The 14,175-nt window shown below is 36.6% G+C and overlaps 1 protein-coding gene across 3 annotated transcripts in view; it reads left to right on the top strand.

Moving 5' to 3' along the window:
- LOC127836826 (uncharacterized) overlaps positions 1-14,175 on the top strand; it is a 195,695-nt gene that overhangs the window by 56,587 nt on the left and 124,933 nt on the right. For 2 of the 3 annotated variants that reach the window (XM_052363433.1, XM_052363431.1), the window contains one exon: positions 1,664-1,711. In XM_052363433.1, coding sequence (XP_052219393.1) covers positions 1,664-1,711 — 48 coding nt within the window. Of the gene's footprint in view, positions 1-1,663; positions 1,712-4,337; positions 4,377-14,175 lie in introns of all 3 variants that reach the window. The other variant, XM_052363432.1, reaches the window with a different exon arrangement.

The following is a 14,175-nucleotide window of genomic DNA, read 5'->3' as shown; positions in this document are numbered from 1 at the left end:
CCTGCCTTTGCTTCCATTACCCAGCCTAGTATCATATCAGACTGATCCTGCCTTTGCTTCCATTACCCAGCCTAGTATCATATCAGACTGATCCTGCCTTTGCTTCCATTACCCAGCCTAGTATCATATCAGACTGATCCTGCCTTTGCTTCCATTACCCAGCCTAGTATCATATCAGACTGATCCTGCCTTTGCTTCCATTACCCAGCCTAGTATCATATCAGACTGATCCTGCCTTTGCTTCCATTACCCAGCCTAGTATCATATCAGACTGATCCTGCCTTTGCTTCCATTACCCAGCCTAGTATCATATCAGACTGATCCTGCCTTTGCTTCCATTACCCAGCCTAGTATCATATCAGACTGATCCTGCCTTTGCTTCCATTACCCAGCCTAGTATCATATCAGACTGATCCTGCCTTTGCTTCCATTACCCAGCCTAGTATCATATCAGACTGATCCTGCCTTTGCTTCCATTACCCAGCCTAGTATCATATCAGACTGATCCTGCCTTTGCTTCCATTACCCAGCCTAGTATCATATCAGACTGATCCTGCCTTTGCTTCCATTACCCAGCCTAGTATCATATCAGACTGATCCTGCCTTTGCTTCCATTACCCAGCCTAGTATCATATCAGACTGATCCTGCCTTTGCTTCCATTACCCAGCCTAGTATCATATCAGACTGATCCTGCCTTTGCTTCCATTACCCAGCCTAGTATCATATCAGACTGATCCTGCCTTTGCTTCCATTACCCAGCCTAGTATCATATCAGACTGATCCTGCCTTTGCTTCCATTACCCAGCCTAGTATCATATCAGACTGATCCTGCCTTTGCTTCCATTACCCAGCCTAGTATCATATCAGACTGATCCTGCCTTTGCTTCCATTACCCAGCCTAGTATCATATCAGACTGATCCTGCCTTTGCTTCCATTACCCAGCCTAGTATCATATCAGACTGATCCTGCCTTTGCTTCCATTACCCAGCCTAGTATCATATCAGACTGATCCTGCCTTTGCTTCCATTACCCAGCCTAGTATCATATCAGACTGATCCTGCCTTTGCTTCCATTACCCAGCCTAGTATCATATCAGACTATCATGTCATGCCTTAACCTTTGCCTCGATGTCAGCTTTATTGAAAACAAACAATTGAGGCGTGCTCTTTGAAAATGGGGCTTAATGCATGTGCGTTAAGTGTCTTCCCAGATTTGCCTGTGCAGTCCACACAGGCTAATCAGGGACAACACTTTTCGCCTGAACTGTATTTTTGCTAAGAAGACAAAAAGTATTATAAAAGCGGAAAATGATGTCCCTGAATATCTTAACCTGGGGCGACACTTTACACATATGTGTCTTGTTCTGACAAAACTGGGCATAAAGCATGTGCGTAAAGTGTCGTCCCAGATTAGCCTGTGCAGTCCGCACAGGCAAATCAGGGACGACACTTTCCGCTTTTATGTTTTTTAGTTTAAAGGAAGTCCCTCCTTACCGAAAATCAAGTTTAGGCGGAAAGTGTCTTCCTTGATTAGCCTGTGCAGACTGCATAGGCTAATCTGAGATGAGACTTTACGCACATGCATTATGCCCAGTTTTATCAGAACAAGACACATTTGTATTGTTCCCTTTATAACATTATTTGTATTATTCCTATTATAAGAGGGCAAGACGGTTGAGTGTGCCCATGGACAGCTATAACTATAAAGAGGTCGGGTAGATTGAATGTTGAACTGAATGAACAGGCTCCATGTTCATTATGTGTCTTAGGAAAGTTCTATGTTTATATGTGTCTTAGGACAGTGTTATTAACCAAGTTTTTAACCAAGTTTTCCGAAGGAAAAAACTGGTTATTAGATTGGCGAATGTGGGCGGGCTGGCTGGCTGGCGGGCTGGCTGGCTGGCTGGCGGGCGGGCGGAACAAGCTTGTCCGGGCCATAACTTTGTCGTTCATTGTCAGATTTTAAAATCATTTGGCACATGTGTTCACCATCATTGGACGGTGTGTCGCGCGAAATGATTACGTCGATATCTCCAAGGTCAAGGTCACACTTTGAGTTCAAAGGTCAAAAATGGCCATAAATGAGCTTGTCCTGGCCATAACTATGTCATTCATTGTGAGATTTTAAAATCATTTGTTCACCATCATTGGAAGGTGTGACGCACGAAAGAATCACGTCAATATCTCCAATGTCAAGGTCGCCACGACTAAAAATAGATTTTTTTTTAAAACAAACTTACAAAGGGGGTTAATTTTGTTTGTTCATTTTAAAAGTTCAGTTTGAGTTTTCTCCCTTTATCAGATTTTTTTTTCACAATGAAAACCTGGTTTTGTGACAATTTTGTCCCTTGTTTTTATATGCATCTAAGAAAAGTCTTGTGTATACCAGTCTAATTTAAAGTTTAAAACACCATGGGCGTAGACTGAAACTATTGTTTCTTATTATTGACAATTCCAATCAGTAACTTGTGAACGGAGGGACCGATTGGCTTCATACTACCCATGTGCATTGGCGTTCGACAGTAGATGGCCCCTATTGAAATTTGGGTCACTAGGTCAAAGCAGGTATTTTTTACCTTATATAACAGACGCCGAATATCAGCGCCTTCCCCAACCAAACTAGGCTGGTTTTTATCCCCTTTCAGAACCAAAAATTCCCCCTAACATTATTTTTTTTTTAATAGAAAGATGGGTCTCATGATTATAATATCTCAATTCTATTTCAATTTAATCTTGCCAAACGTAATAAATTATGAAAAAAACAATGAATATAGTGCAAACATGTACACATGTATTGTAATAATGAGAGAGTAAGTAAACAAATCCCCCAAAAAGGGGAACGCCGCGAAAATTCCCACTCTTACAATTTTTCCCCAAAGTGGAAAATCCCGAGTAAAATTTTCCCCACATAAGGGCTAAAGGCCCCTTCCCCAACAACCCCAAAAAAAACCTGCAAAGGTCAAGGTAACTGTCACACTAAGTGTGAAATTGTTTCCAATCAATAGCCTGTCAACTGACTCACCAATAGCTTGATACTTCCCATGTGAATTGGCCTTTGAAATTTTATTAACCAGGTTTTCCGAAGGAAAAAACTGGTTATTAGATTGGCGAATGCGGGCGGGCTGGCTGGCTGGCTGGCTGGCGGGCGGGCGGAACAAGCTTGTCCGGGCCATAACTTTGTCGTTCATTGTGAGATTTTAAAATCATTTGGCACATTTGTTAACCATCATTGGACGGTGTGTCGCGCGAAAAAATTACGTCAATATCTCCAAGGTCAAGGTCACACTTTGAGTTCAAAGGTAAAAAATAGCCATTAAATGCTTGTCTAGGCTACAACAATGTCATTCATTATGAGATTTTAAAATCATTTGGCACATTTGTTCACCATCATGGGACGGTGTGTCGCACGAAAGAATCACGTCAATATCTCCAATGTCAAGGTCGCCACGACTAAAAATAGATTTATTTTAAAACAAACTTACAAAGGGGGTTAATTTCGTTTGTTCATTTCAAAAGTTCAGTTTGAGTTGTCTCCCTTTATCAGATTTTTTTTTCACAATGAAAACCTGGTTTTGTGACAATTTTTTCCCTTGTTTTATTAGGTTTTCTTTTGTACCTGATTTTTATTTGAAATAAGACACATGTTAACATGGAGCCTGTTTCTTTAAACTACTAGTAGTTTGTTTTTTTATTTTGCATTTTGGTTCAAGCAGAGATGCACAATTATGTTAATCATAGGTGGTGTTTAAAAAACCTATATTCTTAATAGCAATTAATTATTTATTCAACTCGCTTTATTGTTGTCTTCTCCTACCGGTATTTTTTTTTCAATTTGATAGAAATGTTAAATGAGCACAGAAGATAATCAGACACAACGTTTGGCATAAAATATCATCATATATTTTGCAACTTTGCTTTTAAAATTTTGCGTTAAACAGCAGTGATTTTTTTCTGGTTGTTGATCTGATAGAGGATGACATTTCCGACATTCATATTTATCGAAGATTATTTAATGTTAAGTAGCATTAAGTCTGAAAAGAAGTTTTTTGAAAATGTACCATGAAGCGCCTGTTGCAATAAGATAAATGAAAAATATGCGCCAAACTTAACTTAAAAAGTTGTAAATTTGTATTGCAATATGATTTCCTACTGCCAAGTTCGCTAATTTCTAGCCATTGGCTATTTCTAAAAATGACAGCAATTTTTAAGTTGCTATAAAAACAACCGGAGAAAAAAGTCACTGTTTGGTCATAATGCTCGTCTTGTTTGATGTTGATTGCAATTGTGTGAAGCATGCCTGTTTGTTCACTGTTGTTTTTGTTTCTTGTTTGTTTAGGATGAGGAGAAGATTAAGGAGAATGAGGCAGAAATGGAGGTAACATCTCTTGCGTATTTTAGCCGCTTTCAAACTGCCAAAATAGGGCTTAATGCATGTGCGTAGTGTTGTCCCAGATTAGCCTGTGCAGTCCGCACAAACTGATTAGCATGCAGGGCTTATTTCTTGATCTGGGGAAAAGGCATCTCCTTCCATATTGGGGATTTTTTTTTTTCGACAAAACAGAAAAAGGGGGTAGAAATATCCCAAATAAAACTTGAAATTAGGGGAAAATTGCATCTTTCAGATATAACAGAACATTTTACGTATTAAAGAAATTTGACTAGCAGAAAGTGGCTTGTATAAGGCCCTTGCTTTAGAAGGAAAAGAGCCATGGCCTATTTGCACTGCACAGACTAATTTGGCATGACACTTTATGCACGTGAATGAAGCCCAGTTTTCCCAGTACAATACTCCTTTTTGGGTCCATTTAAGGATGGACTATGTGCATGTGTTGTAATTTATTGTTTTTAGAGACATGACCTAAAGATTGTGAACTTGCTCGACCATAGTTTTATTCCTTTACCACTTTACACACTTTGCCTTGTCTGTAGTCCTTAAGATTAAATGATCCATATTTTACATTCCCCTAATTTTTTAAGCAAATTAGTCGCATGGGTCTTGTGAGTTATTATTATCCAGGTTTTCCGAAGGAAAAAACTGGTTATTAGATTGGCGAATGTCGGTGTGCTGGTAGGCGGCTGGCAGGCGGGCGGAACAATCTTGTCCAAGCCATACCTTTTAACCACAATTACTTGTAAGCTGCAATTATCATAGGTCACTGTTTAAAACTTTCTAATCATTAAATAACATACTTGATAAAGTTGTTGTTTAATGTAAAACAAATAAAGAAATGTTTTCCATTTCATGCGTCATACATTTAAGTTTTGTTGAGAATATTTTCTTTATAATTCATAATAACGCAGTTCACATGGATAGTTTTCATCAATGCATATCAGACGTAGTGGATATCAATTATTTTGAATATTAATAATCAAAACATAGCCAGTTAATTGGAAACCTGTATAAATTAAATTTGCTGAAGAATTTGTTTGGACTACAATTCTAGGCCTCCATATGTTGTATGTCAGTAAAAATATTTACAAAGCACTAAGGGTCCTTTTGTCAACACTACAAACTTCATCTTTAGAGCTGGACAAATATTTATCTGTTAAGTTATGCTTGACAGAAAGTAAGCCCCTTTAATCTGCTAGTAAATTGCAATTAATTTTATCACTTGGGTATTAGGTTTTTGTATATTTACCTGTGTTGTTAATCATTTCTACTAATATTTGAAGGCCCACTGTTGATTGTTGTTTTGTTTGTGGAAAGGTGGGACGAAAGAGATTTTGTAACTTATTTAATGCAATTAGCAACAGACCCCTGCCAGAGATAAGTTTGAAGTTAAAGTGCGAGGAGATTGTATGTCAAAGCAAATATAGGTTAATTATGAAAAGTTTTTAAAACTCAGTCAGTATGTTGTATGGTTTTATTGGTGAATTATAATTAAAAGTGCTAATAGAACCATTTTTGAGTCCCTGTGTTAAAAATGTTATCCAAAGTTTTATATAAAGAAAGTCATGTAAATAGCAAAACAAGCAGCAAAATCAGCCTGTTAATTCTTTCTTTTTATGAAAAATATCATCCTTTAAATGACATAATATAGTACCTTTACTTGTACAAAGCAGGCGAATTTTGCAGACAGTTCTCAGGTTGCATGAAGATGAAAGTGGTTGTGTTATTGCTGTATTATTTCAGTCCTGATTAACCCTTTGCATTCTGGGAAATTTGTCATCTGCTAAAATGTCGTCTGCTGAATTTGTAAAATAAGCATTTTCTTCATTTTTTTTTCAAAGGATACAATCAGAATAGCAAACAGTTTGGATCCTGATGAGACGCCACGTTCTGTGGCGTCTCATCTGGATCTAAACTGTTTGCAAAGGCCTTTAAAATTCGGTTACCGCACTGAAAGGGTTAAGTTTATGCACAAAACAAGCAATTTATTACTAACCTTAATAACCCTTTACCACGTAGATACATATTTTTTTTACGTATTTGTAGTCCTTTAGAAATTTAAATTTAATTAAAGACCTTTCTTACTAGATTCAAGTTTTGAAGATATCATTTCCAGCACTTAGATACTGATACTGTGAAACAATTATTATTATATCAGACATTAATTTTCGTCTTTTTCGTCCTGCGACTTCAAGATCCTAATGAACAATCATGTCCCATATTTGAAACAAATAAGACTGAATTACCGTAGGCATGAGGCATTTAAATCCAGCGTTATCCACCCATATACACAGGGCTCGAAATTAACACTCGCACACTCGCAAAATGCGAGTAAAAAAGATTGCAAGGTAAGTTATAAGCCACTAGTATGTTTTGCAAGTAAAGAAATAGTGAAAAAAAAACGAGTTATATTGCTAAATGCGTTCGATGGTATGAACGCTAAACCATAGGTCGACTTTTTGAACGTCCGAATACCCATATGCTGAAGCGCGCACCTTGTTTGTAGACTGGTATACTTATAGTACAGATACCCGGATGGTATTGATACAAAGAACATGAAACGGTCGACTATTCACACTCAAGTTAAATCTGGTTTTGACACAAAGGGGTGTACATTATACAGTGTACTGACAACTGACATATCCTGTAAAACTCAAATGCAATAAGGCTGTATCGAATGCGTAGACTTCGTTTAGGTATAATAGTGTTGATTAGCGCTAATTGTTAACAATTTTATTACCCATTGTGTGTATTGTGTTTGTCAGGGGTGTTGCAGATTATACAGCCAACACGCGGCGAATCCGGATTAAAGACAATACTATTAAACGCAATTAAAATATGACGATGTGGGATCAACACCTGACTGAAATATATTCTGCGCTTGCTTTATTATTACAAATTAATAAAGAACATATTGATTTGTGTTTGGTTGTTTGGTTTTAACTGCATCTACTATTTTTGTGCATATACATAAAAACCCGTACCTTTGTTTTTTTATAACAAAAACATTTTTTTATAGATTTAATTCTGTTGATTATCAATAAATGCAGCGTTCCATTCAGAAAAAAAAAACACTTAACGAACTAGATCCTCTTCCGTATAATAGAACAAGTTTGATAACTGCATTGACCAAATTTTAATGAAACTAAGGTCATTCAGACTAAATCCCATACTCATGAAAAATACACAAGTGTTAATTTTGTTTTATTTAGCTTACGCTAATTATAACCCATAATGTTCGCACCTTCTCTAATTGGCGCCGATAAAGGTAAGATTGTTATCAGTTTGACCGTGATTGTAATGGAAAAAGACTAATTGGCAATTGGCTTCGTTGTTTAAAACACCTATTAACGGTTATTCAGTCCCACTTATCCGCTAATCATAACAAAGAACGTGTCAATGACATAAAATAATAAGGGACAGTTACTATCACCTGAAATAACAGACTATTGTCTGTTGTTATCAGATCGATTCTATGAAATGTTGTTGCAAGTTTGTTTTTTGATGACTGCTTTACGGTAGACTTATGCGAACATGCATCGATTTATTCATTTAGAATGAAGTCTTCTGCGTTGTTTGATATCAGAATTGTGCAAGTCGGCTGAAAATTGATGGAGTACTGTGAGCTTCGGAAATTGGCTGGTATGCCGAAATCAGCAATTCAAGTGTCTTAAGTCACATACCTTGTTATATAATATATAAGTAAAAAAAAAAAATCGACAAACTTTTTTTGTCATGGGAGGTAGTAGCTGATGCCGAATGCCTGTGAAGGAAAGTGCCGTTTTCCAGTACTTCATAAAGAAGGAAAAGAATCACTTTGTGATGTATCTTCTGTTTGATTGTCAACACAATGTACAACAATGCTAACATGTACCTACTGGAAAAAAGCCTTTTAAAAAAAGCCTTTGCAAACAGCGTAGACCCAGATGGGACGCCGCATCATGCAGCGTCTCATCAGGGTCAGGGCTGTTTGCTTAAAGGAATTTCTGTAAGAAATATTATAATATAGAAATCAATAAACTAGACATCCCTAATTTTGGAAATAAATTGATCCAATTTTAAAGGATGGGAGAGTCCACAAGGCATAAATGGGTTAATCTCTTTGACATGTTGTCTGTTTCATATCCTTATGCCTACACAATAAGGCTTTCTAAATATAGCTTGTTAATCCTGATAGCTAGGTTGTTGAGGACTTAGTAAATAACTTGATCCTGAATAAATATGATGTTTTGGTCTATATACTGTCCAGATATTAACTGTCATGAAAAAGATTATGGTTTTAATTGTGTCTGTTTTGCATTCATGTAAAATCTGTTGTTATCATTTAAAATTATAAATATCTGATGTACCTGATAGTCAGTTAGGTACAGTACAGCCAAAGCGGCACAAACATAATCCGCCGCTACGCCACGGCCAGATTATTAGTCCGCGGCGGCCGAATCGTGTGTTCACGCGGCGTATCGCTGTGGCACTCGGCATCGATCCGCGCAACGACGCCGAGTCTGTATTAACCTCGCGTACTTTCGCGGAGTAAATCCGCCGCATACGTACGCGGCGGATCAGTTAAAAGATATCCACCTACATGTACATATATGTATGTGTAGCGTAGAATTAATTACGCGCAACTGTTTATGTTTCGTTCGATTATCATTATTATATTTGTAATCCGAAACACACTTCAGAATTTTAATGCTAACGCGTCCTTTGGCAAATTCTAGCGTCAAATAAACAGTGCTAAAATATCCTTTGTTTCATAAAAAGCGCGCGAAAATTATGCAGACATGTAGAACGTCGTTTGGAAAGTTTGGGTGTATTTTGTGTTGTATAAATACATGAACATCACGTCAGGCGTAAATCGCGTGTTCAGTGGAGGAAAAAAAACGCCCCGATTAGACGTTATTTCATCATCTCTATAAATAGTAACAAATTCCCAAATGTATTTGATACTTAAGGAAATATCGAAAATGTTTGTGTATCGTAAATATTTACCAGCATTTGCTTTAAAACTGGAATATACGGGATTATCGGGTAATTAGTAGCGATATTAACTGTATAATATGAACAAAATAAAACGTGTTTATATACGCATATTCAAACAATAGTTGTAATAAGCTGATAATTAACAAAACTACAAATACGTCGTCACCGTCTTGATTATTGATGTGGCTTCAAACTGCTAATTTTCTCAGCTAAGATATAATAGCGGAATCAACATGCAATTAATTTATAAATCCACCATATGCTTGAGCCTTGACCATTTGTATGTGCGAAAACATAATTACGTGACCTTGTTTATGTGTGAAATACATACGCGGGAAACAAACTTAATAATTGGCCAGACACATTAACTATGCTTACATGTATATGCTAATACAATCCGCGCACAATAAATTTATTATGATTTTAATTATTATTATAATTGTTCTTTCAAAATTTGTTAACTACATGTAACTAATAATAAAAAAATATATATTTCATGATCGCATCGACTCGGCATCATGTCGCGGACCGCGGCATGCCTCGGCGGACAGATGCGAAGTTTCGCGGCGAAATGCGACTTGCCGCCGCATACTGACGCGGCTTCAACGACTGACGCGGCATCGACTCGTTTTGCCTTGCCGCCGCGGATCGCGAAATACGTTTGTTCCGCTTTGGCTGTACTGTAATAACTGGAAATAATTGATACTTCCATAATGTTTACCAGTGCTGTTTTTTCACCATTTTGGGAATGGGGCCGGGTCCCTTTGAATTGGGGAAATTTGCAGCGTTTTGACTAAAATTGGGACATTAGTGTTGTTGCTGTTTTGCTAAAAAAGCTTAAAATTTAGAATAGAGGTGTTTTCATTATTAATTTTTTAGCTTACCTGAGCACAACATGCTCATGGTGAGCTTTTGTGATCGCCTTTTGTCTGTCATCCGTCGTGTATGGTCCGTTGTGCGCCGTCAACATTTGCCTTCTTAACACTCTAGAGGTCACATTTATAGTCCTGGTCAGAAGATTGGTCTAATTGATATCTTGGATGAGCTTGAAAATGGTTACGTTTGCTTGAAAAACATGGCTGCCAACGGGCGGGGCATTTTTCCTTATATGGCTATAGTAAAACCTTGTTAACACTCTAGAGGCCACATTTATTGTCTGATCTTCATGAAACTTGGTCAGATAATTTATCCCAATAATATCTTGGATGAGTTCGAAAATGATGCCGGTTGGTTGAAAAACATGGCCGCCAGGGGGCGGGGCATTTTTCCTTATATGGCTATAGTACAACCTTGTTAACACTCTATAGAGGCCACATTTATTTTCCGAACTTCATGAAACTTGGTCAGAATATTTTTCCCAATGATATCTTGGATGAGTTTGAAAATGGTTTCGGTTGCTTTAAAAACATGGCCACTAGGGGGCGGGGCATTTTTCCTAATACGGTTATATATTGCTTTAGTAAAACCTTATTTACACTCTAGAGGCCACATTAATTGTCTGATCATCATGAAACTTTATCAGATGATTTGTCCCAATGATATCTTGCACGAGTTTGAAAATGGTTCCAGTTGGTGGAAAAACATGGCCACCAAGGGGGCATGGCATTTTTCCTTATATAGCTATAGTTAAACCTTGTTAACACTCTAGAAGCCATATTTATTGTCCGATCATCATGAAACTTTTTCAGAAGATTTGTCCCAATGATATCTTGGAGAAGTTCGAAAATGGTTCCAGTTGCACGAAAAACATGGCCACCAGTTGGCGGGGCATTTTTCCTTATATGGACTTATGAATCTTCATTAAACTTTGTCAGAATATTTGTTTAAATGATATTTTGGCTTTGTATGAAAATGGTTCTGGTCTGTTGAAAAATAAGGCTTCACTAGTCATGAAAGTTGGTAAGAACATATTGTTCTAATGACATCTTGGGCTGCACAGAACAGGTCAGTTCCTTTGAATCTCAGGTGAGCGACTTTGGGCCTTTCAGGCCCTCTTGTTTTCACTTGTTTTTTAGCATGATTTATACATTCTTTTTGAAATCTGTATAGGCAACGTTTTTAAAAACGCTTATTTTACTGAACTGTGAACAAATCCCTTATACCCTTTCCCCCATAAGATGCAAAGTGAAAATGGCTTTTGCATCAAGCATGAAACCAGAACAGCCAGTGAGGGTTGGAAAATCAAATGAAGACTTTAAAACTTTAATTTAGTAATAAATGTATTTAATTTAATTTAACTTACTATGGGACTACAAACATGTCAAAATACATATCTAACGGTAAGTTGTAATGGGTTAAACTTTTCCTTTTAAAAGAAATCAAAATAAATGGCTTCAAAAAGATATTGTCATTGGAATTTTGATATTTGAAATCTTGACATCAGATTGATGTGCTCCTTTTAAATCTTTGTTCATTTATAATTACTCAGTTCTTTTTGTTCAAATTAATTTGAGACATAATGAAAAAGGTATTTAAAAGGGTATCTGGTACTATCTTCTAAACAGGACAGAGACGGAATGTTAATTCGGACATGTTTGTTCTTATTGGAAAAGAGCGCAATGCGTACAATTGAATCAATCTTAAATAAGGAAGATAGAAAACAATGCCCCCTGCAATTTTTGACACAGTATTTTCATTAAGTCCTCTTTTAAAGAAAAGGTTAATGACTGATAAGTCCTTATCAAACAAAATACAGGTACATTTGTGCCACCATCACTTTAAACTTCCTTTTCCCAGTCGCTTGTGTAGCTTAAGATATCTCCCTGCCAATTGTCATGTGAATTCCTAATGATTTTTGTTGTTGAACTAAAGTTGTTTTAATGCACGTTTTCTTTGATCGTGTGACCGTGGACACATTTATTTTAGAACAGAGTATGAAACTTTTAAAACAGGTGAAGATCATTACGAGGTCATTTAACCTTTTCCCCCCATATAAGAAGTGAAAATGGCTATGTGCAACCAGCATAAAACCAGAACAGCCTGTGAGTAACTCGCGGTCTGTTCAGGTTTAATGCTGTTTGCTTCTCATCAGTACCCAGGGGTGTGATTTTTCGCGGATTTCCGCGGATTGGGTTGTCCCTGGGGTCGCTTCCGAGATTCGCGTAAATTCGTTTAAAAAAATGTGGGGGAGAGGGTTTACCACTGATTCCGCGGATGTATTTCATAAGCGGCCCGAAATATCCCCGGCCCGCGAAATCTCTCCGCATTTTACACTGGTAGATTCTGCCTTAAAGCATTTTTAAAACGAGCGATATAATTGGCTGTCGTTTCCCAATCTTCCAATTAAAATCTGTTTCTTAAAATGTGTTTGATATATCTCAGCTGATTCATTTGCAAATAGCGCCGTTGTGAAATGAAAATTAAGATTATTGAAATCACAAATAGCAATCAAATTAACGGCTGGCATCATATAGTTTGATAGGAATAATGAAATGTGTTTGTCAACGAAAAAGACTACGTTTTAGATACAAGCAACACATATTTTGTGTAGAAATGTGCACAGTGAATTGTTGTCACAAACCAGTGTTTGCAAATTGGAGTTCAGTCTACTCGCAAAGTAAAACAATTAAGAAGAGTATCATTCGAACATGGAAAGAGACAAACATGATTTGATTTATATGTTAGTGGATCTGTGTATAATCAGATTCATATGCATATTCTGCTTTATTATGTTTGTCACGCTGTTCAGTAATCTGAAATAGCATTGAACTGAAGATGTGAAATCCAAGATATTAAAAGGTAAACAAATTAAATATATTTATTTAACTTAGTTTAATATATCATTAACACTCAAGTGTGTTTGTTTATATTTAGTCCATTTACTGTAATTCAATACATTGAAAAACTGCTGCTATTAATCACAATAAGTAAATTAACAGGTTTTTATAAAGAAATTTTGTTATAAAGTTCAAGAAGTTGTTTATTTTAATGTCTCTTTTAAGGTTTGTCATTGCGTTATGCGTGCCATTCGCGTAGTCAAAATCAGTCGACAGAATTTGCCTCCCCTCTGACTTTGCCTCAATCACACCCCTGGTATCTAAGGATCGGAAAACGAAGCCTTTAAAACTTGAATCTAGTAAGAAAGGTCTTTGATTACAAATGCGTCAAAATATGTATCTTAAGTGGTAAAGGGTTAAACATACAAAAGAAATATAGACAACAAATCTTTCTATTGAAACATTATAAAAAAGCATGTATGTTAACCCTTTCAGTGCGGGAACCGAATTTTGAAGGCCTTTGCAAACAGTGGATCCAGATGAGACGCCACAGAACGTGACGTCTCATCTGAATCCAAACTGTTTGCTATTCTGATAGTATTTTTTGAAAAAAAAATCGAAGAAATGCTAATTGTAGAAATTCAGCAGACGACATTTTAGCAGACGACAAATTTCCAAGCATGCATTTAGGGTTAAGAACTAGGCATTTTGGAATGTTATGTCTGGTCACAAAGATTTGGAAAATGCTATGTTGTTTTTTTTCTATATTACCACTTGGGCAAAAAATTTAAAAGATAGACTTCTTGTGTTAATCTGATTTGAGAAAAAAGTAAATGTCTAATGGTCCGTTAATCAGTTTATTACCTTTTATTGATAAATTACCGGCAAGTTTAACTAGGCATGGTAAATAATGGTGTATGAAGAAATACAGACATTCTTTACCTTAAATAAAACTTTATAGTACTTTCATCATGGTCTTGGAAATCCAATATATCAATCTTTAAGTAAGTTTAACCCTTACAGTGCGGGAACCGAATTTTTAAGGTCTTTGCAAACAATTTGGATCCAGATGAGATGCCACAGAACGT

The sequence above is a fragment of the Dreissena polymorpha genome, chromosome 7, assembly GCF_020536995.1.
Source record: "Dreissena polymorpha isolate Duluth1 chromosome 7, UMN_Dpol_1.0, whole genome shotgun sequence".
NCBI classification, from domain to species: domain Eukaryota; kingdom Metazoa; phylum Mollusca; class Bivalvia; order Myida; family Dreissenidae; genus Dreissena; species Dreissena polymorpha.
This window is presented reverse-complemented; position numbering and strand designations above follow the sequence as displayed.